Source organism: Sorex fumeus, unplaced genomic scaffold (genome assembly GCF_029834395.1).
Source record: "Sorex fumeus unplaced genomic scaffold, SorFum_2.1 ptg000044l, whole genome shotgun sequence".
Taxonomy (NCBI): domain Eukaryota; kingdom Metazoa; phylum Chordata; class Mammalia; order Eulipotyphla; family Soricidae; genus Sorex; species Sorex fumeus.
The window spans coordinates 60,083,379-60,107,636 of NW_026606101.1; the positions used below are offsets into that span (position 1 = coordinate 60,083,379).

The 24,258-nt window shown below is 38.6% G+C and overlaps 1 protein-coding gene across 1 annotated transcript in view; it reads right to left on the minus strand.

The window, feature by feature from the left end:
* Positions 1-4,868: 4,868 nt before the first annotated feature.
* Positions 4,869-24,258, minus strand: part of ATP13A5 (ATPase 13A5) — a 138,838-nt gene continuing 119,448 nt past the window's right edge. Inside the window, exons 26-30 of the mRNA XM_056121960.1 lie at positions 23,553-23,727; positions 20,718-20,920; positions 8,678-8,766; positions 6,869-6,949; positions 4,869-5,163 (exon numbers count right to left, since the gene is read on the minus strand). Coding sequence (XP_055977935.1) covers positions 4,903-5,163; positions 6,869-6,949; positions 8,678-8,766; positions 20,718-20,920; positions 23,553-23,727 — 809 coding nt within the window. The 3' untranslated portion in view covers positions 4,869-4,902. The remainder of the gene's footprint in view (positions 5,164-6,868; positions 6,950-8,677; positions 8,767-20,717; positions 20,921-23,552; positions 23,728-24,258) is intronic.

A 24,258-nucleotide genomic window follows, 5' to 3' on the forward strand; every position in this document is an offset into this window, starting at 1 on the left:
ATTTTTCATGCCATTCTCAAGAATCCACCAGCTAAGGAAAATCTACCTTTGTGGTAATATTCCTACCAAAATACTAAGTTTCCTTTGGTGTTTGAAATATTTCAAGACTTTGAGGTTTTAAACTTTAGTAAAAAGGTTCAGCCTAGATTTAACCTTAGGTGTATATTTAAGATGCCAGATTCAGAAAACAAGCACTTGTGTTACTTTTTATTATGGCTTTTCATTTAAGGAATATCATGGTCTTGATTTTACTCTCCCATTTTATTGAGTGTTGGACAGACACTACTTTTAAAATACCATCCAGTGTAGTTCTTATGTGTAGCATGTGGGGGGAGTCACTATGCTCTAGAATTACACAACGGTGTGAAATGACTTCACAAGGCTTACGACCCACCAATGGTATCCTTCTTGGACCACCATCACAAGTATTACATTAAAGGAAGAGCTCATTGCAGGGGGGTTGGGGGGGCGGGAGTAACTGGCAGGTAGTGGGTGAGGGCTAAAGTAAGAAAACAAAGGATCATACTAACTCAAGTTACACAATAGAAAAGTCAACAGAAGTCTTGAACCTGTTAAATTGGGCCATAATCTGAAGACTGGATCTTGGAAAAACTCTATAGTCTAACTGAAGGCTAAGAATATTGACAGCAGACAGATCAGCAGACAGATTCTGTACTAAAATGGGGGCTAATAAAGATGCTACTTGTCTTTTTTCCTAGTTCCCTGCCTGATCCCTTCCCTAGCGCTAAGGCAACTTTATGCCTGAAGTCCCTTTTTCTCCACTATCCTGCTAATGTGTATCTTATCCCAGCTGTCATGATCCAGGATTTCCCGTCTCATTTTTATGGAGTTCAGTTTTCTGCTTCTTTTATGTCACACTCAAGAAACAGTTAATTACAAGTGGGCACTTTCCTAATATTGTCAAACTGAAGAGGCAGTGGCATACACTGAATGTGTTACTTCTCCAGAGTGATACTTATCTTTTACTATGAATACTCTCTCAAAGATGACTGTATTAAAAGAAGGCAAATCTTTTTATTTATTTATTTATTTATTTGGGGGGGTCACATATCTGGTGTTGTTAAGGGCTTACTCCTGGATCTGTGCTTCAGGATCATGCCTGGCCAGCTCAGAAGACCATTTGGGGTGCTGAGGATTGAACCCTGGTTTGCTTCATACAGGCAAGCACCCTACCTGCTGTCCTTTCACTCCTGCATCAATGGCAGGCAAATCTTAACCCAAAGTAAAAGGAATTGTGTGTAGATTGGATACATACTACTACATAATCCTCATCCCCTGTCTTTTCCCACTATTACTGGTACAATATGAAAAAAATTTAAAAAAAGCTTCACCTGAATATTGATGGAAAGACACTGACTTGGTGGTGGTGGTGGGGGGGTGTGTGTAGTATTGGAACATTTTATATCTAAAACACAACTGTTAACAGCATTCTAAACAATGATCCTTAAATTAAGATGGGTGGGAGCTTCTCAAAATGATCATCGATTTTGTTGCATAAATTTTTTTTATAAAATATTACTATGATACTCTCAGTAGCTTGCCAGGCTCTCCTAGAGGGGCGGAGGAATCGAACCCGGCTCTGCCGGGCCAGTGGCTTGCAAGGCAAATGCTCTACCGCTGTGCTATCACTCTAGCCCAGCAAGCTACCGAGAGTATTTTACCCGCACTGCAAAGCCTGGCAAGCTTTGCCAAACACAGTAACAACAAGTCTCACAATGGAGACGTTACTGGGCTCCACTAGAATAAATTGATGAACAACCGGAGCACAGTGCTACAGTGCTACTATGATAATGCCCATGTAAACTATCTGGAGCTACACTAATATGAGGAAGGTACTTTGGTGTGGCAGCCAGTGAAGTGTGGACTTGATGGCTGAGGATTTCCGAGTTATCCTCTAGCCAAAGCTTTCTACTCTGGGCAGATCCACTAGAGAAGGCAGTTGGAGCAATGTTGGATAATGTCACAAGCACTCTCTCATGGGTTAATGGATCTTGGATTCACTTGTCACATACATAGTATTCAAGGCTTCAATAGTGTTGACACTTAGAGATAAACTCACAAGGTTAACCATCTGTTTTCTGATTTAAAGTGGCCACTCTGGATGACCAGCTGCTTGATCCTGTCAACTTAATTTTTCTAGGAAATGGTCATTTGATCTGTAGTATGCTTATTGTGCTTTCATTTACTTTTTCCCCAACAGTATTAAATATTTCCCTGAGCACATAAACATATATACATATACTTCTGTATGTATATATTTCACGGTCATGGTCCTCTTGTTGTTCATCGATTTGCTCGAGTGGGCCCAGTAACGTCTCCTTCGTGAGATTTGTTGTTACTATGTTTGGCATACTGAATATGTCACGGGTAGCTTGCCAGGCTCTGCCGTGTGGGCAAGACACTCTCGGTAGCTTGCCGGGCTCTCCGAGAGGGGCGGAGGAATCGAACTCGGGTCAGCCATGTTGGCTGCGTGCTGGAGCAATAGCACAGTGGTAGGGTATTTGCCTTGCATGCAGCCAACATGGCTGACCCGAATTCGATTCCTCCACCCCTCTCGGAGAGCCCGGCAAGCTATCGAGAGTATCTCGTCCGCACAGCAAAGCCTGGCAAGCTACCCATGATTGTATTCGATATGCCAAACACAGTAACAATTGTCACAATGTCACTGGGCCTGCTCGAGCAAATCGATGAACAGGAGGATAGTGATAGTGATAGTATATATTTCACATGTTAAGTCCTTGAGTTTCTATATGTGTATTGTGTGTGTGTGTCAAGGGCAGAGTTCCACTTTATTAGGCCTCCTTACCCCAAAAGAAGGAGGTACATGAAAAAAATCACCAAATAGATATCTATTAAGTTCTTTTCTTTTTTTTTGTTTAGAGAAACAGGTTTGCAGAGAGAGAGAGAGAGAGAGAGAGAGAAAGAAAGAAAGAAAGTGTGTGTGTGTGTGTGGTGTGTGTTTGTGTGTAAGGGTATGTTATACATTTATTGAATCAAGATTTTTTAAATATGTATATTATACAAATGTCATAGTTTATCGACTCAATCTATTCTAAAGGTCAAATAGTTAAATACAGATCAGGAAAGCTGATATATCATTTTTTTCCCAATTGACATCCTCTTCCTAATCTTAAACTAAAACATTTATCTTTTTCTTTTTTGTAATCGCTGCATTAGACACATTTTGGAAATTATCACCTTAAGAGCTGTGCAGTCAATGAAAGGTTAAAAAGCAAAAGGAAGATAGATAATAGAGTTTGCATTTGTGCTGCTGGTTTGAGCAACAAAATATAATAGTTAAAGCAATGAAATGCTGAAAATACTTTTTTCAATTCTAAATGTTTCAGAATTGAAAAAGTATTAATGACCCTCACTTCATACTATCAGTCATCTAGTTGGCACTCATTGAATGGGATGGGGTTATCAATGAGCTACCTACCAAATTGCTTATGAAGGATCTATTTGGAAAGCAAATAGCCCTTTTCATTACATGGAAAGTTCATTAGGAGTAATGTCTTCTCAATGTTTTAATGAGGTTAATGCATATTATAGTCAGTGGGGTACATAATATATTTTCAAAGGCAGTAACAGTTATGGTTATAATATGCATCCACAAACTTAGACTTCAAAAAAAAAACACAGCATAAAATGGAACCTAACTTTGGTTAGTATCTGCTAAGAACTGCTTTGCTCTAGATAGAAACACAATAGTTCCCTTCTCTAGGATGAATTTTTAAGTTAAGCAGTGCTGAATTTCAGTCAAATTTTAGAGTCATAAATTGAAGTTTTTCTCTGTCAGCAATAAGAAATAAGTAAAGGTTTCGTGCTTTTTAAATTGGAGAGTACATTTTAACAGTTATTTAATTACTTTTGTAAGCTGCTCTGGGCCTCTGAGCTCACTGGCTCCATAACAATATACTTTAGGAGATGCCAACTTTGATGGATTTTGCTTTTAGCTATGACCAAGTCGAGATTATGTGAAGTATCCTTCCCTCTCTGGGTGGAGCAATAGCCCAGTGGGTAAGGCATTTGCCTTGCACGTGGCTGACCCGAGTTCGATTCCTCCACCTCTCTTGGAGAGCCTGGCAAGCGACCAAGAGTATCTCGCCCACACGGCAAAGCCTGGCAAGCTACCCATGATGTGTTCGATATGCCAAACACAGTAACAACAAGTCTCACAATAAAGACATTACTGGGCCCGCTCAAGCAAATGATGAACAACGGGAGGATGGTGCTACAGTGCAGTGCTAGCCATTCCCTCTCAATTTCCACCCAGCTTATGGTTAGGGTTACTTTTATGAGGTTAATGCCAATTCTCATTTATCTATTAAAACCCTAGGAAAGAAACAGAAGGAGGGATTGTGTGACTCTAATAAAAGGTACTTAGATAAATGTTCTTCACAAGTAAACATAGATTTAAAAACTTATGATTATTGCTTAAAGAAGACATTGTCGCCCCAATTTATTTCTTTCCATAGATAAAAATAAGTGAAAGTTTTGAAGATCAAACTCTTTTTTTTTAATTAAAGTTCATACTTCAACTGTCATGAAAAGTTGTGCATGTTAGTCAAGATATGCCAAGTGGATAAAATTTGTTAGAATAATGGGGTAATCCACAAAGTGTATTTTTCCCTTATTGGTATAGGAAGTCATGTAAATTAACATATTTAAGGAATAGGATGCCAGGTAAATCAACAATAAACATATTTAAGGCATTTGTTGTAAGGCATAACACACTGAGAAATGAGAAATATGTCTTGAACTCAGATGGAGAGAGAAAAGATAAGGGCAGACCGCCATCACCTCGCCCAAGTGTTTTTGTACTTGGGGGTGGGGAGCAGGGGGAAGCAGATGCCATTAGAGTACAGACTTCAATTCTGATTACAATCTGGTCCAAAAATGCTGTTCTATGGTTTCGTCTCCCCGTTCAGGCTTTTCTTTTGGAATCTGTTCAGAGCTTTCATAGCCCATGTTGATGTAGAATCCATTTTTGCCATCTCCTGAATAATCTGTCCCTTTTGTGGGAGGCCATGCTGGGTCTTCTGCCAGCTTCTTTTGCAAGATCCTATACTGACTTTGAGAATGGAATCCAAGTTTTTTCTTGATCAATAGCCAGAGTTCTCGATTTTGAAGAATGGCATCCTGGAAAATCAGGTGGGAAAATGATCAAAGTATAATTTATGTCTTCCATATGTAGGTTGCTCACCCTTCTGTCCTGTCCCCTCAAACCTTCTTAGGAAATGTCCACTTTGTTTCTGTCACAATGGGTAGTCTCTCTACAGTCCCCATGAAGTCTAGCAATTCCTGAGTGTCTGGACAGGTGAGAGCATGTGGGATCACAGAAGTCTGATGGAAGCTCACAGCCTTTCTTCCCCACAGATCTCCTGGTTAAAATCATGGCAGGTGGGGCCAAAGCAATAGTACAGCAGGCAGTACTTTTGCCTTGCATACAGTCAACCCAAATTCAATCTCCGGCACCTTATATTGTCCCCTGAGCACCCTGAGTGATGCATGAGTGTAGAGCCAGGAATAATCCCTGAGCACCCCCAGCATGTGGCCTAAAACCAAAAATAAATCAATCAATCAAAAAATAAATGCTTATAAATAAAAAACTGGCTGTTGAGTTTACTTGGATTTATTTTACCACCAGACCGAAATAATAATAATGATGCATTTAAAATTAAACAAAAAAATCATGGCTACTTGCCACATGGAAGATGCTAAATAAGGATTTGGTAAATAACTGATTAGATGAATTTGATATCAAATGAATTATTTTTATTTTGGGGTTTCTCTTCTTATGTTTACATACATAGTCAAGATTTTGTTGTTGTTGTTTTGCTTTAGTTTAACTCTAGGCCACACCTGGTTGTGTTCAGGGCTTACTCCTGCCACTCTGCTCAAGGATCACCTCGGCAATGCTCAGGGGACAAAATGTGGTGTTGACGATATTACTGTATATTATTTACACAATAACAATTGGTAATTTTTTTTGTCAAAAGCCAATACTTTTGTCTATGCCAAATATTCTATGGATTATATTTTTGTACTTGCAATCTTCTTAAAATTATAATGATTGTATAAGATACATTCAAATTGTTTATAACTAAACAAGCAGTATATCTTTTTCTTTTATTTTTTGCATCTTTACCTTATACCTGAGCACAATCCAGTATTTTTTTTAATCCAGGATTTTCTAGTATAGCTAATACTATGATAAACTATGGAACATGTCATTTTTCTTTCATTTTATTTTTTTACTGTTTCAAAAATGGGATATCTCAGTAAAAATATGAGAAATTTTGCATACGTTTATGGAAGATAAGCTGAGTAGCCATATGTGTATACCTATTTATAGAAATATAAATAAAAAGATATATGGACTAATCCCCTTCCCCAAGTCTCTTAGAGACCCTGAAGTATTTTTTCTTTGAACTTTCCTTAAAAATAATATTTGATCTTTTTGTGAATAGGTAAAGTCACTTAATGATACTGAATAGAAGAGAAATTTTATAGGGTAGAAGACTGTCAAGGTAAGAATTGACTAGTTTGAGCAATGACTTCCTTTCTCTCTTAATTAAGGAAGCTCTCCTGAAGATAGTTCTTTATTCTAAATGGCCTCATTGAATTTTAGACCTGGAAGTCACCTGGTCAATCTCCACTAGACTACTAAGAATATTAGGACAGTGCAATTCAATGCCCTCATGTGAGGCAAAATTAGTTAACTTAGTATTTGGCTTTTATGCTCAGAGACTGGAAGCATTTCTGGTGAATTTTTGCTTTGTTCTTTGGGCCACACCTGGTTCTGTGTGACATATGCCTGGCAGTAGTTAAGAGACTATATTACCTCCACAAAGAAAACCACACAGAACTGGACGAGGGCTGCCATCAGAATGGAAACCCTCCATGATGTTATGGTTGGGATAAGCTGTTGAAAAGAAAAGTACCAGTATTATACTCTGCACACCTTCCACTTTGAACAAAACCACATATTGACTATCTTATCTAATGTATAGATTTGTACCAACTTTCTGAGCTGGCAAGCAGGCATTGCCTTCTCTATAGAGAAGAAGGTCAATATGTTGCCCAAGGACTGAATGCCACTCAATAAATGGCTGAAGTAGTTTACACTAGCATGACTCCATCTCAGCTTTTGCTCCCTCTGCTGCCTGCTGACAAATATGGCGTAAATGTGCCTTGGGTTACAGACACAAACCCTGACCCATTGGAGCCAGTGTGTTATTCTTCATTTTTTCAAGTAGACAGAAGGATATACAATCAAATCATTGCTCTAATACCATGATTCTACTAATTTTCCTAAGGAAAAATTGACTTAGAATTTACCCATTTAATAAAATGATATATTTGGATAAAACATATGGAGATGGAGATTCAGGTTTATTTTGATTGAAACTGTGGTGATATAGCCAAATTTCTAACGCCAGTTGGGTGGGGATGATGGTATAGTTGCTGAGCTTCCTTGAGACCCTCCCACCCACCAGTACCCAAACATTCACCTTTAATGCTAATCCTTACTCTGGTAAGGGCTATTTCAAAGCAATACTTCAACCTCCTCTCACTCCCAAATTAAAACAGCCTCTCAGGGTCGTTGAAATTCTATACCCCTAGACAAGTGCTATCTGGAGAAGGCTGTGTGTCAGAGCAGAGTGGAGAACAACTTGGCTCTCTGCCTCTACCGCTGCCATCTGGATACGGGATATCTACCCCTGAGCCTGGAAGTCACTTGTAGTTTATTTAGAATTGTTGCGTATGTGCTGACCTTTCCTTTGAGCTTCTGAATGACTGGAGAACTATGTCTTCATCTTCTAGTTATGTGACCCCAGTGCCAAGCGCACTCTGTGGCTTCATAATGTTTCATAAATGACTGCAAGGTCTGGGGTTCATTCCCTGTCTTTCTCTATGCACCTCTGTGATTTCCATAACCTCTTAATAAATCTAACTTAAAATTAGTATGCCCCGAATCGGTGTTGTCTCTGAAAGAAAATACCCTAAGGCAGTGTCAAGATGGGGCATAATTGGCCTGTGAGACTACTTTTTCTTACTCAACACAGCATGGATGGAACTAGAGGATCTCATGCTGAGTAAAATCAGTCAGATGGAAAGGGATTGACACAGAATGATCTATCATATGTGAGACTTAAAGACCCACAGCAAGGGAGCAAAAAAGATCCAAAGGCAATATAATGGGAGAACTGATTCACAGAATTGGGTATGGGAGGCTGGCTTGAATGGGGGTGGGGTGGTGGAGTCTTTGGGAGAAGGAGCTAGGTAGGTACACTGGTGATGGATATAGTGTCAGAATTATGTGCATGAGGAACCATTATGAATAGTATTGTAAACCACAGAATCTCAATCAATAAAAATGTTCTAAATCTACTTTATAAACAACTTCTATTATGTTTTTAAAACAATACATTCTGTTGTACATTACTAATAGTAATATAAACTACAGAATCTCAGCAATAAAATAATTTTAAAACCACTTTATACACAATCTTGATATGCTTTAAAGCAATAGATTCTGATGTTAATGCTTTACATTAATTATATTAATATTCAATGGAAGAATAAAGCACCAAACATCCAAATATGGTGCATGTGAGTTGTGCCAGAGGTACAAATGAATGCCACTTACCTCCATTCCTTCATGTATAACTTGAAAATCAGAAAACAGAATGAAAATTGTGATGCCCAAGGCAGAGAGCAGCAAAAATGAGAATATATCTGAAGAAACATCAAACATTATTTTTAGACACCAAAGGAATGTTTTGTATAATTTGGCACATACTTGAGAATCAATTATCTCTGTTGGGCAAATACCGAATACATCTTTGATGTTTTGATATATTTCATATGTTTTAAAATATGTTCTAATACTTATACAACAGAGGTGATGTCTCAGAATATTTCCTCGAAAGGTTGGGAATAGAAAGAAACTAACAAAATGTATATTAGGTAGTGGCTTCAGTTCACGAGTCCTGGGAAGCAGGGACAATTTGCAGTCAGCAATGGACATTGATGCTCTGTCACTGGGCAGTTAGTGCACCATACATACAGAGATATGCAACCCTCATGGTAGCCACTCATTCTTTGTTGCCTGAAGAATATGTCCAAGGACCTTAGATTGACATTCAAGAGCTTCCAGAATCTGGTTCCAACCAAACTTTTCAGTACTGGTTTCTGATGGCTCTTCCGAAAGTTCCATGGAAGTTCAGCCAAAAACCTGCTGCTTCCATAGAGGGACCATTACTGTCCAGCTTTTGTGCACTGGTTCACAACCTGACTTAGCAACTTCTACTTTTTCTTTAAAAGTCTCCTTCAAAGGCTGCATTCTCTTTAAAGACTCCCTTCTAATAAAGTTAGGTGTAAAATGATGTATCCAACATCCTGGTTTGGATAATCTTCCTATGTCAATAAACTTGACTGCAACCATTTGAAAGTGACTTTGAGCTTGATTTTCTGGGACCTCTGAATTGAGAAAGTGAGAAACTAGCATCACATATGCTATGTTCTGTCTCTTTAACCTGATCAAAGTGCTTGACTATGGGGATCTTAACTTTCCAGGATACACCGTACCAACATCATCCATCCACTCCCGTGCCCAGAAGAACACAAGAAATTTACAGATGGTGCCCAAGCCTCTTTTTTTAGAGAATTAGAACTTGTAGGATACATCAATAACATTTAGGGATGGAGAGAGAGTGCAGTGGGCAGATCATGTGCCTTGTATGTGATCAATCAGGGTTTGATCTCTAGCACCCCATTGTTACCCCAAGCCCTGCCAGGAGTGTATCCTGAGTGCAGAGCCAAGAGCAAACCCTGAGCACAGTCAGACATGAACCAAAATTCATAAAGGACTGCATTTAAACATCTGTATTTTTACATATACATATTTTTAGTATAAAAATTAAAGTTTTGCGGCTGGGCGACATTATGTGATTCTCATACCAGCTATAGAAAACAAAGTATTTCACAATGCCTTTTCAGCAATTCTGATTGTTGGGGGGGGGAATTCTAAACAATAATGGTGCATCTTTTGTTGAAATAATGAATGTAATCAATGTAGAGAAGAGTTAAGTAGAAATCATCTGCCTCACAGGAATTGGGAGGGGTGGGAGAGGGGTATATTGGGTGCTTGGTGGTGAGGGATGAGTACTGCTGAAGGGAAAGGTGTTTGAACATTGTATGGCCGAGACTTAAACCTGAAGGCTTTGTAACTTTTCCCGCAGTGATTCAATAAATAAATGTAAGAAGAAAAAATAAATAAATAAAATTATGAAAAAAAGGAAGGTGGAGTTCATGCCCAATTCAATCAGCTAATCAGTGGCTGACTAAATAGCAGTACTCCTACATTAAAAAAAAAGAAAAAAATCAAAGTTTTCTACTATGCTCAGTTTGCCTCATTTATTTCACTGTTGATGTTCTATTGGGTCCCAATTGTTTTGCTTTGTTTTGTTTATAAGCCATAGCTGGCAATGCTCAGAGATTATTCCAGGCACTGTGATCAGGGGATGCTCCTACAGCTGTGAGGAGTACCCATGCGGTGCTAGGGATTGAGTCTGGGGCCTCCTGGATGTGCTCCAGCATGTGCTCCAGTCCACTGTACTCTCTCTGACTCTCATTCCCCAACTCTATAGAGCTATGCTAACCAGAAGCCATAGGCAACTGCTTCTATAAAATAGACTCTATTTTTGAAGCCATTAAAACTGTTTTCACCCTCAGACACCTACGCCCACCATATTTCCCATTACTCATATTAGATATATAGCTTAGTGCAGCACCTCCTGTAAGAATGGACAGGCTTATAAGCTACCTTCTTAGATGGAAACTTCTCTATTTTAGCTCAGCCACTAGAAACACAGTAGCCAATAACTCATAAGCCTATCTTAACTCACACTGCATATCAAGCAGAATAGTAACAGTGAACGTGAAGGACTAAACCACACCTCTCACAATGGTAAAGCAACGCAAAAGCCCACCAAACTTTCATATTGAAGAGTCTAGCCCAGATGACACCAACAGTACTGTAGTGTTAGACAACCTCTCTGACAAGGAATTCAGGAGGGAGCTACTTAGGATGCTTAGGGAATTAAAAGAAACAATGGAAAGCAATGCCAATAGAAGACAAGAGGATCTGAAGGCAGAAATGAGGAAAATGCAATCAGAAATGTCAGACCTGAAAAATCTCGTAGGCGAATTGAAAAGCTCAGTGGAAGGCCTCAGCAGCAGAGTAACAGCTGCTGAGAACAGAATCAGTGAACTCGAAGATGAAGTTCAGAGACTATCCAGAAAAGAGCAGAAAATGGAAAAGAGACTCACAATTCACGAACAGATGGCAAGAGAAGATCGGGATGAAGCCAAGAGGGGTAACATAAGAATTATTGGAGTCCCAGAGGTACAGGAAGAAAACCTTGATGAAGAAGAAACTGTCAAAGACATCATTGCTACAACGTTTCCAGAGCTGAAGAAAACTTGTGACCACATTCAGGAGGGCCGAAGGGTACCAGCTAGAAGAAATCCGAATAAAAATACCCCAAGACACATTCTGATCAAAATGACCAAAACCTTAGACAGAGACAAAATTCTGAAAGCAGCAAGATCGAAGAAAGAAATCTCTTACAAAGGAGCAACCTTAAAATTCACAGCTGATTTTTCTGATGAAACCCTCATGGCCCGAAAACAGTGGTGGGACATAGTGAAAAAACTCAATGAAATAAATGCCTCTCCAAAAATACTTTACCCAGCGAGACTCTCATTCATAATAGAAGGAACAACACACAGTTTCACAGACAAACAACAGCTCAGGAACTTCATAGACTCAAAACCATGGTTACAAGAACAACTAAATGGGCTACTTTAAGGCAAGAAAGGCCCCTCAAATACAACAAATTTTAACAGAACAATGGGACAAAATCCCATAACAATAATCTCTCTCAATGTCAATGGGCTAAACGCACCAATTAAAAGACATAGAGTGGCAGGATGGATTAGAAAATTGAACCCAACATTCTGCTGCCTGCAAGAAACGCATCTCAATAGTCAAAGCAAACACAGACTCAGAGTCAAAGGCTGGAAAACAATCCTCCAGGCAAACAGCTCCCATAAAAAAGCTGGGGTAGCCATCCTTATATCAGACCACATCGATTTCAGAGTGAGGAAGGTCATAAGAGACAGTGAAGGCCATTTCTTATTGATCAAAGGATCTGTACAACAGGAAGAACTTACAATAATAAATGTATATGCACCTAAAGAGAGACCAGCAAAGTACTTAAAACAACTACTCATAGATTTGGAAAAAGACATCAATAGCAACACAATACTAGTGGGAGACTTCAACACTGCTTTGTCACCTCTTGATAGATCAACCAGACTCAAGCTTAGCAAGGACATACTTCATTTGAGGGAAACAATGGAAGAAAGGGACTTAGTAGATATATATAGGACACTTCATCCACAAAAAGCTGAATACACATTCTTCTCAAGCGTCCATGGAACATTCTCCAAGATAGACCACATGCTGAGCCACAAAACATGCCTCCATAAAATTAAGAAGATAGAGATTGTATCAGCAATCTTCTCAGACCATAATGCGCTGAAATTAGAAGTAAATCACACACAAAAACAGAAAACTAAATCAAACACCTGGAAATTAAACAGTGCACTATTGAACAACGAGTGGATTAGATAGGAAATCAAAGAGGAAATCAAAAGATTCCTAGAAACGAATGAAAATGAGAACACGAGTTACCAAAACTTATGGGACACAGCAAAGGCTGTGTTAAGAGGAAAGTTTATAGCTCTACAAGCATTCCTCAGGAAGGAGCAGCGAACACACATAAGTAACCTAACCTCACAGCTTAAGAGCTTGGAGAAGGACCAAAAAAAGGAGCACAACCCGAACAGGAGAAAGGAAATAATAAAACTCAGAGCAGAGATTAATGAGATGGAAACCCAAAAAACAATCCGAAAGATCAATGAAACCAAAAGCTGGTTCTTTGAGAAAATTAACAAGATCGATAAGCCGCTAGCAAAACTCACAAAGAAAGGGAGAGAGAAAACCCTAATAAACCGAATCAGAAATGAAAAGGGGGTCATTACAACAGAAACCACAGAAATTCAGAGGATCCTCAGGGAGTACTTTGAGAAGCTTTATGCCACGGAACATAAAAACCTCGAGGAAATGGATAAATTCCTAGACTCCTACAGACTCCCAAGGCTGAACCAAGAAGACCTGGAATACCTGAACAGACCTATCACCATCAAGGAAATTGAACTGGTAATAAAAAATCTCCCCAAGCACAAAAGTCCTGGCCCGGATGGATTCACTAGTGAATTCTTCCAAATCTTTAAAGAGGACTTACTCCCAATGCTCTTTAAGCTTTTCCACGAAATTGAAATATCAAAAACACTTCCGAACAGTTTCTACGAAGCAAATATCACACTGATACCAAAAGCAGACAGAGATACCACAAAGAAAGAGAATTACAGGCCGATATCCCTGATGAACACAGATGCAAAGATCCTCAACAAACTACTAGCAAATAGAATCCAACTACTCATCAAAAAGATCATACACCATGACCAAGTAGGATTCATCCCAGGGATGCAAGGATGGTTTAACATTCGAAAATCAATCAACATAATCCATCATATCAACAAAAGAAAAGATAAAAAGCATATGATTATATCAATAGATGCAGAGAAAGCATTTGACAAGATCCAGCACCCCTTTATGATGAAAACCCTAGCCAAAATGGGTATAGAGGGGACCTTCCTCAACATAATTAAAGCCATCTACCACAAACCTACAGCAAGCATCATCCTCAATGGGGAAAAACTGAAAGCCTTCCCTCTAAGATCAGGGATGAGACAGGGATGCCCACTCTCTCCACTTCTGTTCAATATAGTACTGGAAGTACTTGCAATAGCGATTAGGCAAGAAAAAGATATTAAGGGCATTCAGGTAGGAAAGGAAGAAATCAAGCTCTCACTATTCGCAGATGATATGATACTCTACTTAGAGAACCCAATAACCTCCACCAAAAAACTCCTAGAAACAATAGACTCGTATAGTAAAGTTGCAGGTTATAAAATCAATACCCAAAAGTCCATGGCTTTCCTATACGCAAACAGTGAGAGAGAAGAAAGCAACATGAAAAAAACAATCCCGTTCACAATTGTGCCCCAGAAAATCAAGTACCTAGGAACCAGCTTAACTAAGGAAGTAAAGGACCTGTACAAAGAAAACTACAAAACGCTACTTCAGGAAATAAAAGAGGACATGAGGAAATGGAAAGATATCCCCTGCTCATGGGTCGGGAGACTTAACATTGTCAAAATGGCAATACTACCAAAAGCATTGTATAAATTCAATGCAATCCCTATAAGGATACCCATGACATTCTTCAAAGAAATGGAGCAAACACTCCTGAAATTTATATGGAACAATAAGCCCCCACAAATAGCTAAAGCAATTCTTGGGAAAAAGAAAATGGGAGGAATCAACCTCCCTAACTTCAAATTGTACTACAAATCAGTAATAATTAAAACAGCATGGTACTGGAACAAAGGCAGAACTGCAGACCAATGGAATAGGGTTGAATACACTGACATCTCCCCTCAATCATATGCTCATCTAATCTTTGATAAAGGTGCAAGTAATGTGAAGTGGAGTAAGGAAAGCCTCTTTAATAAATTGTGTTGGCATCACTGGATGGCTACATGCAAAAAAATAGGCTCAGAACTCTGCCTAACACCATGTACAAAAGTAAGATCAAAATGGATTAAAGACCTCAACATCAGACCAGAAACCATAAGGTACATTGAAGATAAAGTTGGCAAAACCCTCCATGACATTGAAGATAATGGTATCTTCAAAGATGCCATGCCACTGGCCGAGGAAGTGAAAACAGAGATAGATAAATGGGACTATCTGAAACTAAGAAGCTTCTGCACCTCCAAAGAAACAGTGACCAAAATACAAAGACAGTCTACAGAATGGGAAAGGATATTCGCCGAATACACATCTGACAAGGGGTTGATATCCAGGATATACAAAATACTGGTTAAACTCCACAAGAAGAAAACATCCAACCCCATCGAAAAATGGGGCAATGAAATGAACAGAAACTTTCTCAAAGAAGAAATCCGAATGGCAAAAAAGCACATGAGAAAATGCTCTACATCATTAATCATCAGAGAGATGCAGATCAAAACCACAATGAGATACCATCTCACACCTCAGAGACTGGCCCACATTGAAAAGAACAAAAGCAACCAATGCTGGCGTGGATGTGGCGAGAAAGGGACACTCCTTCACTGTTGGTGGGAATGTCCACTGGTTCAGCCCTTCTGGACAACAGTATGGACAATTCTCAAAAAATTAGAAATTGAGCTCCCATTTGACCCAGCAATACCACTCCTGGGAATATATCCCAGAGAGGCAAAAATGTATAGTCGAAGTGACATCTGCACTTGTTTGTTCATTGCAGCACTCTTTACAATAGCCAGAAACTGGAAGAAACCTGAATGCCCAAGAACAGATGACTGGTTAAAGAAACTTTGGTACATCTACACAATGGAGTACTATGTAGCTCTTAGAAAAGATGAAGTCATGAAATTTACATACAAGTGGTACAATATGGAAAGTATCATGCTAAGCGAAATGAGTCAGAAAGAGAGGGATAGACATAGAAAGATTGCATTCATCTGGGGGATATAAAGTAACAAAGTATGAGATTAATACCCAAGAATAGCTGAGATCAGCACCAGGAGGATTACTCCATAACTTAGAGGCCAGCCGGGTATCCTAGAGGAAAGGGCAGTTCATATAGAGAAGGGAGCACCAAATAAAGGGTGTTTGGAGGATCTTCCCAGGAGGGGAGATGCATGTCGAAAGTAGACTATGGACTGAACATGTTTGCCACTCAATGCCTCTTTTGCAGACCACAACACCCAAACGGAGAGAGAGAACACAGGGGATTGCCCTGCCACAGAGGCAGGGGGGGATGGGGGGATGAGGGTGGGAGGGATATTATCCATGGTGGTGAAAAACGGGCACTGGTGGAGGGATGGGTATCTGATCATTGTATAATTGAAACCCAAGCACAAAAAAAAATTGTAAATCTACAACTGTAAATAAATAAATAAATAAATAAAGAATGGACAGGCTTGCCTGAGAGGGGTGTAAGGCAGAGACAAGAGACAAGGCCACCTCTCCAAAACTAAAATGATTTGAACAATCTAGTGATAAGAGGACCCCTAGAGCTGGGCATGTAGAATTTTCATTTACTTTATAGTTTTCAGGAGCCCAGATGCTGGGAAAGAGAGCCTCTAAACTCAGGCCATAATTTGCTGCTACTAGGATAGATCTGAAGAATATAATGATGCTCTCTCCCATACGTGGCTTATAAAGAAGCATAGTAGGAGTATAACAAATACCATGTAGGGGCCGGAGAGATAGTACAGAGGGTAGGGTTTGTCTTGCACACAGTCAACCCGAGGTTCAATCTCCAGCACCGCATATGGTTCCCTGAGACCACCAGGAATAATTACTGAGTGCAAAGCCAGGAATAAGCCATGAGCACTGTTGGTGGCCTGAAAATAAACAAACCAAAGCCAAAGGCAACAGAAACTGAGAACTGGTCTTCCGTAGGGAGTTTACCATGAAGGGGGAATGTGAATGACGAGGGACACTGGTACAATGATAGAGGGAATGATTGACCGAACACTCAACACTTGTGGGGGTTATGGGGACGTTTTCTGCATGAAACTCAACCATTTGCTGTTTTGTAAACCATGATGACTAGAATAACTTATTTTAAAAATAAAAATGATGAAATCAAGAACCATTTTCTTGTTCCTGATTTTCTACAAACACTTTCAGTCTCTCAACATGAGTGGACAGTCATTGAAGATATTTTTCATAGCACAGCGGGTAGGGCGTTCGCCTTACACACAGCCAACATGGCCGACCCGAGTTCGATTCCTCCGCCCCTCTTGGAGAGCCCGGCAAGCTACCGAGAGTATCTCGCCCGCACGGCAGAGCCTGGCAAGCTCCCTGTGACGTATTCGATATGCCAAACACAGTTACAGTAACAGTAACAATTGTATTGTATAGCTCTCTGTTCCTGGTTTGTTGAATTTTCTAACCATAAAAGAGTGTTGAATTTTCTGAAATCTTTTCCCTGTATTATTAACGTGATCATGGTCATACATTTGTTTCCCTATATTTGTTATTGTGGGATATTACATTGATTGATTTTCATATATTGGAACATCCTTGCATTCCAGAAATAAATTCCCCTTGGTCACACACACAAACAAAAGGAGTGTAAACAAAACTATTTATGTTCTTGAATGCTTTCATAATCACTTGAATAATAAAGTATATTCATTATAAAAGTTAAGTTTAACGATTAAAAATTTTAAAGAAATAATAAAGGAAAAATGAGAAAAATAATATTTTTGCTAATCACTAGAATAAAATTTCACTATTAAAAGTGAGTTTAACCATTAAAACATTCAAAGAAATACTAAAGAAAAAATAATGGGAAACCAAAAATGATAAATTAGAATATAGACAGTTTTCTGAATGATTAAATCTGAGTTAGTTCTTTGTTTGTGTAGGGGCTATCTCCAGTGGTATTAAGGGCTATTTCCAACTGGGTGCTCTGAGGATTATTCCTTCTGGCATTTGAGGGACCATGAGTTGCTGGAGATTGAATCCAGGGTTCATGCATGCAAACTATTTGCTCCAATCTTTTGAGTTGCCTCTATGGCTTCAGAGTTTACTCTTTTAAACTTTAAAGCAAGGAAACTTAAAAAGGAATACACTTCTAATAGAGATAAGTAAAATATAACACATATAACAATTAAGATTGCAGATATTAAAAGAGCTTGACGTTCATCAGAAATAAGATACCACACAAAATACTATGTTAAGGCTCAATAATGTCAATGAAATTAAATTATCTGGAAAAACAAGTTATTTTAAGGAATAACTTAGGAAGAAGATAATCTAAAGCAATTCTGAAAGAATAATGTTTTTAAAAGTTTGGATCACACGCAGAGGTACTCGTGGCTTACTCCTAGTTCTACACTCTAGGATCACTCCTACCAGGCGCAGCAAGGGAAGTGGGGGGAGGGGTGGCGAAATGAGGGGGCGGGGTAGGGTTGCAAATCAATGCCAGGAATCAAGAAATCAAAACTGGGTGAGTGGCTTCCAGAGCCTCTGTATGGCTATGGCACTCTGTCTCCAAGAATAGTTCTTTTAAAGGAAGGCTGGAAACCAGGGAATTTACTGCTGGATTGTTAAAACTGTGTAAGAATATTCTTATCTATTACTAAGGTTGAAAATTTTCAGATTCATACAAAAACCTAAAAAACAAATATCATACAAAAATCTGGACCAATTCTATTTGAAATGTTGATATTAAAACTTATAAACTTAATTCCAGTATAACATCCACCACAAATAAATACGATCAATAATAGAATTTGGGCTGGAGCGATAGCACAGCTGGTAGGGCGTTTGCCTTGCACACAGCCGACCAGGGTTCGATTCCTCTGCCCCTCTTAGAGAGCCTGGAAAGTTACCGAGAGTATCTCGCCCACATGGGAAAGCCTGGAAATCTCCCCGTGACGTATTCAATGTGCCAAAAACAGTAACATGTCTCACAATTTGTTATGAGATGTTACTGGTGCCTGCTCGAGCAAGTAGATGAACAACGGGAGGACATCGCTAACAGACAGTGCAATTAGAAATTTATTTAGCTATTAAAACCAAACTGTAGGTAAAAAGAAATAATTATATCAGTAGATCATGGGAAAGAATTTGATAAAGTATACCTTTCATTCTTTATTTTATTATTTTTTAAGTTTGAGGCCCACACCCTGTGGTGCTCAGAGGTTACTCCTGGCTCAATTCAGGAATTCTTTTCTTTCTTTCTTTCTTTCTTTCTTTCTTTCTTTCTTTCTTTCTGTTTTTCTTTTTTTTTTTTTTTTGGTTTTTAGGTCACACATGGTGATGCTCAGATCTTACTCTTGGCATTGCACTCAGAAATTACACCTGACAGTGCTCTTGGGATCATACGGAATTCCAGAGATAGAACCCAGGTTGGCATAGCAAGACCAACATCCTACCCACTGTGCTATTCTCCAGCCCCTATAGTCAGGGAGTCTTATAACAATATCTAATCACATATAAAGTCACTAATATTTAATAAGTCATTTATAACCCCATTAGTTTGGTGTTGACCATGTCAAGCACATAAAAAATGATTTGGTAGAAAATGACACCTTGTCAAATATATGTACTAGTAATCACCAGTTAGAAAATAAAATTCAAAAAGTTCTTTTACAACAACATAAAAATTATTCAACCATAGGATTAATTTCTAAAAGTGTAGAATCACATTGAAAACACTAATATTTACTAAAAATGGGCCAGAGAGATAGTATAGCAGACAAAGCATTGGCCTTGCATGCTGCTGACCTGGGTTTGATTCCCAGTACTCCGTTTGGTCTCCTGAGCCCCGAGGAAGTGACTCCTGAGTGCAGAGCCAAGAGCTCATCTGGGTGTGCCCCCTCAAAATAAAACCATATAAAGCATGAGATTTGGCATCTCCTTTAAGGCAAAAGCTAAGTTGTATAAAGAAAGTCTTCTTAATGTATCAAATTTTCATATTTTTTTTTAATTCTGAAAATTTATTGTGGAAGTTATCCAGAAGAATAAGTTCTTAGACAGAACATAAAAGTAAGAAATTTAAGAAAAATAAAAATAAATGAGGGCATACCAATCTTACTAAACTTATAAAACTAAAATTGTTAAAGTATAATGGTAGATCAAAAGCTGGTAAGTATATTGCTGAAACAGAAAACTTAGTCTAAAAAAATTAATTACATTAAAATCAATATACACGTATGAGCATATAAAAATAGAAAGTGTATCTGATAAAATTATGTAAATGAGAAAAGCTATTATATCTGCATAAATATGGTAAAGGTAGTATTACATCCAGTTAAAGAAAAAATAAACTAAAATAGTAAAATCTGCTAGAAATGGCTATGTAGATAAATTAATTCATCTGCACCTTAAACTATAGTCCAAATGTAACATTAGATCAAAATATTTTTAATTTAAAAACCATAAAAATAATAATTTCTATGAGATTTAATGAGAAAATTTTACATTGCATAAAGACAATTGAAAAAGTCACAAAGGAATAAAGAGCTCATACAAATGAGAAAAAATAAAAATCCAGTAGAAAATATGGGTGAATGTATAAGTAGGTAATTTGGGAAAGAACTGATTGATCGAGTAAAAATATGATCATCATCTGTGATCAAAGAAGACACAATGATTACAGTAATCAATCTAGTTTTATAATGCTGCTAGGAGATCAACTCATCCTTGAGTTTGTTCCAAAATATTTTACAAACTAGTTTTACTTATCTGTATGTATTTAAAACAATCATTAATGACTCACATTAGGACAGGATTCAGGTGACCACTCAGTAATGCATGGACTTATCTGTCCATAGACTCTCTCTAATTTCAATTCTTAGTTTTAGACTAAGGCAATTGTTTCCATCTCAGCACCTTACTTCAGACTTGTCTTTCTGAAAAAGTGGAAAATATTCAAAATATTTTGTTTAAAACTTCATATACTTACAGTTTGTGTAGACGGGTTTTCTGAATGGCTTTCCCTTAGAAAAGACAAATGCTAATGTAATGCAGTTGATGGTGGTGATGGGCCATAGTGTGGTACCCTCAAAACTTATCGTTGAACCGGGAATCAAAGTTGCATTTCCAGTCCAGTTTCTTTCCAAACTCATGTTTGTGGAGAAATCACTTTGGTTGATCAGATAACAATCACTACAAAAGAATCACTGGTGTTAAGGGGGTTTTTATTCTATTTTTCTCATGCCTGTGGAAAAAAGCAGGTTAATTCTTCATTATGGTGGGATTATCTATAAATTCTCTCATACATATTTAGTTCTGATTCACAGTTCCTGCCTCACAGCTCTCAAAAGTATTGGAATTTCCTAAATGTTGAAATTAATCAAGCTAACTGTTGTAATGTGAATGAGGAGAGTTTGGGGAAGCATCTAAGGATTGGGGTTTGAGACCTAGAGAGACAATAATTTAATTAGAGGGTTGGAGTTCAAATCTCACCCAGGACCTACAGGGAGGGCCTGGAGATTGAGTTAAATTGCCAAAGGACAATGAAATAAATCAATCAAGCCTGTTTAATGAAGCCTCCACAGAGACCCAAAAGGAGAGGATTTGGGAGCATCCAGGCTGGTGAGCAACTAAGACTCGGCTGGAGAACAGCATTCCTGGAGAAGCATAACAGTTGTGTCCACTCTCCATACTAGCCCCATGAGCCTCTTCCAACGGCTGCTTTTGAATGACAGTCTTTGTAAGAGTAGTAATCTAGTGAATAGATGGTTTTATATGTCACAGTAAGTTGCTCCAGCAAATTTATTATACCTAAGAAGGGGCTTCTAGAAACCTGTTTTGTAATTAGTCACTCAGAAGCGCAGGGGACAACCTAAGCATGTGACAGGCATCTGAAATCTCAGGAAGGTGTGGTGGGAATCTTTAGTTCTGAAACCAGTTGTTTGAAAGCACAGGGAAAATCCAGGGCTTGGGACTGGCACCTGAGGTAGCCAAGGGAGATTGAGCCTCTGACCTGTGGACTCTAGTGCTATCTTTAGGGCATATTAGTGTCACAATATGGAGGGTGGGATTGTTTGGGGCTATACCTGACAGTGTTCAGGGTCTGTGCCTGGCTTTGTGCTCAAGGACTGCTCCCTCAGAGCTTAGGGGACCATGTGGTACATGGGATCAAACTGAGGTTGTCCACGTGCAAGGCGAGTGCCTTTCCCGCCATACTATCTCTCTGGTCCTATATGTTGTCATAACTACGTTGAATTCTCAGATACCCTGTTGGTGTCCAAGAATTATTTGTTGGTATGCAGAAGTCTCTACATTTATATGCTGATAATGATTTAAGGACATAGTTTTGTTTGACATAAATTCCCAGCTTTCCAGTTGTTTCATCCATTAACTACTGGTAACAACAAATTTCATCATAGTTTGCTCATTTCTTACAATGACAAAATGAAACAAAACAAAAATTCAGAAGCAGTCCAGATTGCTCTTCATCTAGATGTCCATGAAAGCTTTCTAACTTGTGTCCTGAGGTTGAATATCCTTACTCTAACCCGCTCTCCTCAGGATCTTTCAAGGATGTGAACATTACTCTCTCCTGCCTATGAATGTCAATAGCTTTGTCAACTCTGGTGTCAATCTTTATGACCTTATCTTTCTCTAGTCTCCCATGAGCCCCTACTCCAACCTATTGGAAAGATTACTTGGTCCTCAGCTATCACAATCTGCACATCTTTGGATGAGTCCTTCTAATGAGAACTTTTGCTTGAAACATCACTGTATCTGAAATTTTATTTTCCTCAGTGATGCATTTAGCTCATTTCTTTGCAACTATTCATTTACATGTTTTTATTTCCTATCGCTGGGATAATCACTTTTGAATATTAATTTTTTGTTTTATTTATTTTTATTAGTTTTATTTTACCAAGGGCTGGAGCAATAGCACAGCAGTAGGGCATTTGCCTTGCATGCAGCCAGCCCGGTCAAACCGGGTTTGATTCCTCCGGCCCTCTCAGAGAGTCCGGCAAGCTACCGAGAGTATCTCGCCCGCACGGCAAAGCCTGGCAATCTCCCCATGACGTATTTGATATGCCAAACACAGTAAGAACAAGTCTCAAAATGGAGACGTTACTGGGCCCGCTTGAGCAAATTGATGAACAACGGGAGGACAGCTTTTGTTTGTTTATTTTACCAAATTCACAACAAATCTTTAGCATCTAGCCAGGTGGGGCCACATAATGTTAGCTCAAAAGAATATTCATGATATGAATTTCCCAGTTTTGATTAATCTTTTTGCAATAATCATTATTTTCAATAATCAAACTCATAAATTGGTTTTGTTGTTAACTTTGAAAATTTTAACTATGTTTTAAATGCTTGTAGATAAGATTTATTTTTCAGCTATGAATTCAAATGCAACACTTAAGTCTTATTATTCCTGGGTCCCTCCAGTTCAGAAATGTTCTTTGCCTGAACAGATGTTCAGTTAATGCTTGCTGGATAAATTGATAAAGAAACAATTAGTAGTCACAAAGCAATCTTGTACAAAGGGGATAGATGGCATGAATTATAACTTAATGCTGAATCTGTGTCTATTCTAATAGTGTATTACATTGCAGATAGGAAAGTTTAAATCTAGTATGGCAGAGCTAGCCAGTGACAGCAGCAAGATAATCCATTGTAGTTTTGGGCTACACTAGTTGTCTCCTAGATGCAATCTTTACTTCTCAGATCTTGCACACTTCGATTTTTTTTTTTTGATGTGTGTGTGGGGGGTGGGGGGTGGAGTTTAGTCTTGAGAATAAAAGAAAACTGAAAAACTAAAATTTACCTGTATTTGTAGACCTCACAATACCAGGGCTGCTGCTTTACACAAAGAAATGCACTGATCTGCACAATGAAGGTGAAACAAGTATTTAAAATGACCGAGAGCAGGAGAGGTGGAGAGAGGAGTTGTCCTGCCGGTCGATATGGCGCCAGCTTTGGGTAGGCATGTGTATAACTCACTGAAAGACAAATGCATTTTCACCTGTTATAAGTCCATGATGGAGAATGCAGAATTGAGATGCATATTATGTCGACTCTCACATTTGGGTTAAGATTCAACTAACATAAATGGACATTTTACAAGGCAAGCACACTTGCACATTCCAAGATACCAGTCTTTGTCTTTTCTGTGCTCTGATTTCCCCTTCAGAAGGAGAGTGTGATATGTTCAGACATTCTAATGTATACATTCAGCTTCTTACATGTGCCCCTGTTTTCTCCACGTTGCATTGACCAGGAATGGTGGGTTAAAGATGAAGACGCCATTCGACATGGAGAAGCAGAAACATCTTACACTAATAAAGGGGAAGTGGAGAGCTGGGGTGATAAAAATAAGGAGGCATCTTGCAAGACTACTCTTTGTATGCCAGGAAGTTTGAAAAAGCATCTTCTATAATTTATCCCCTTAGCATCCTCTGAACATTTAAGTATGCTGGGATAGTCACTGGAACGTTTTCTTAGCATGAAAAAAGAGGACTTTAAGTGAACAT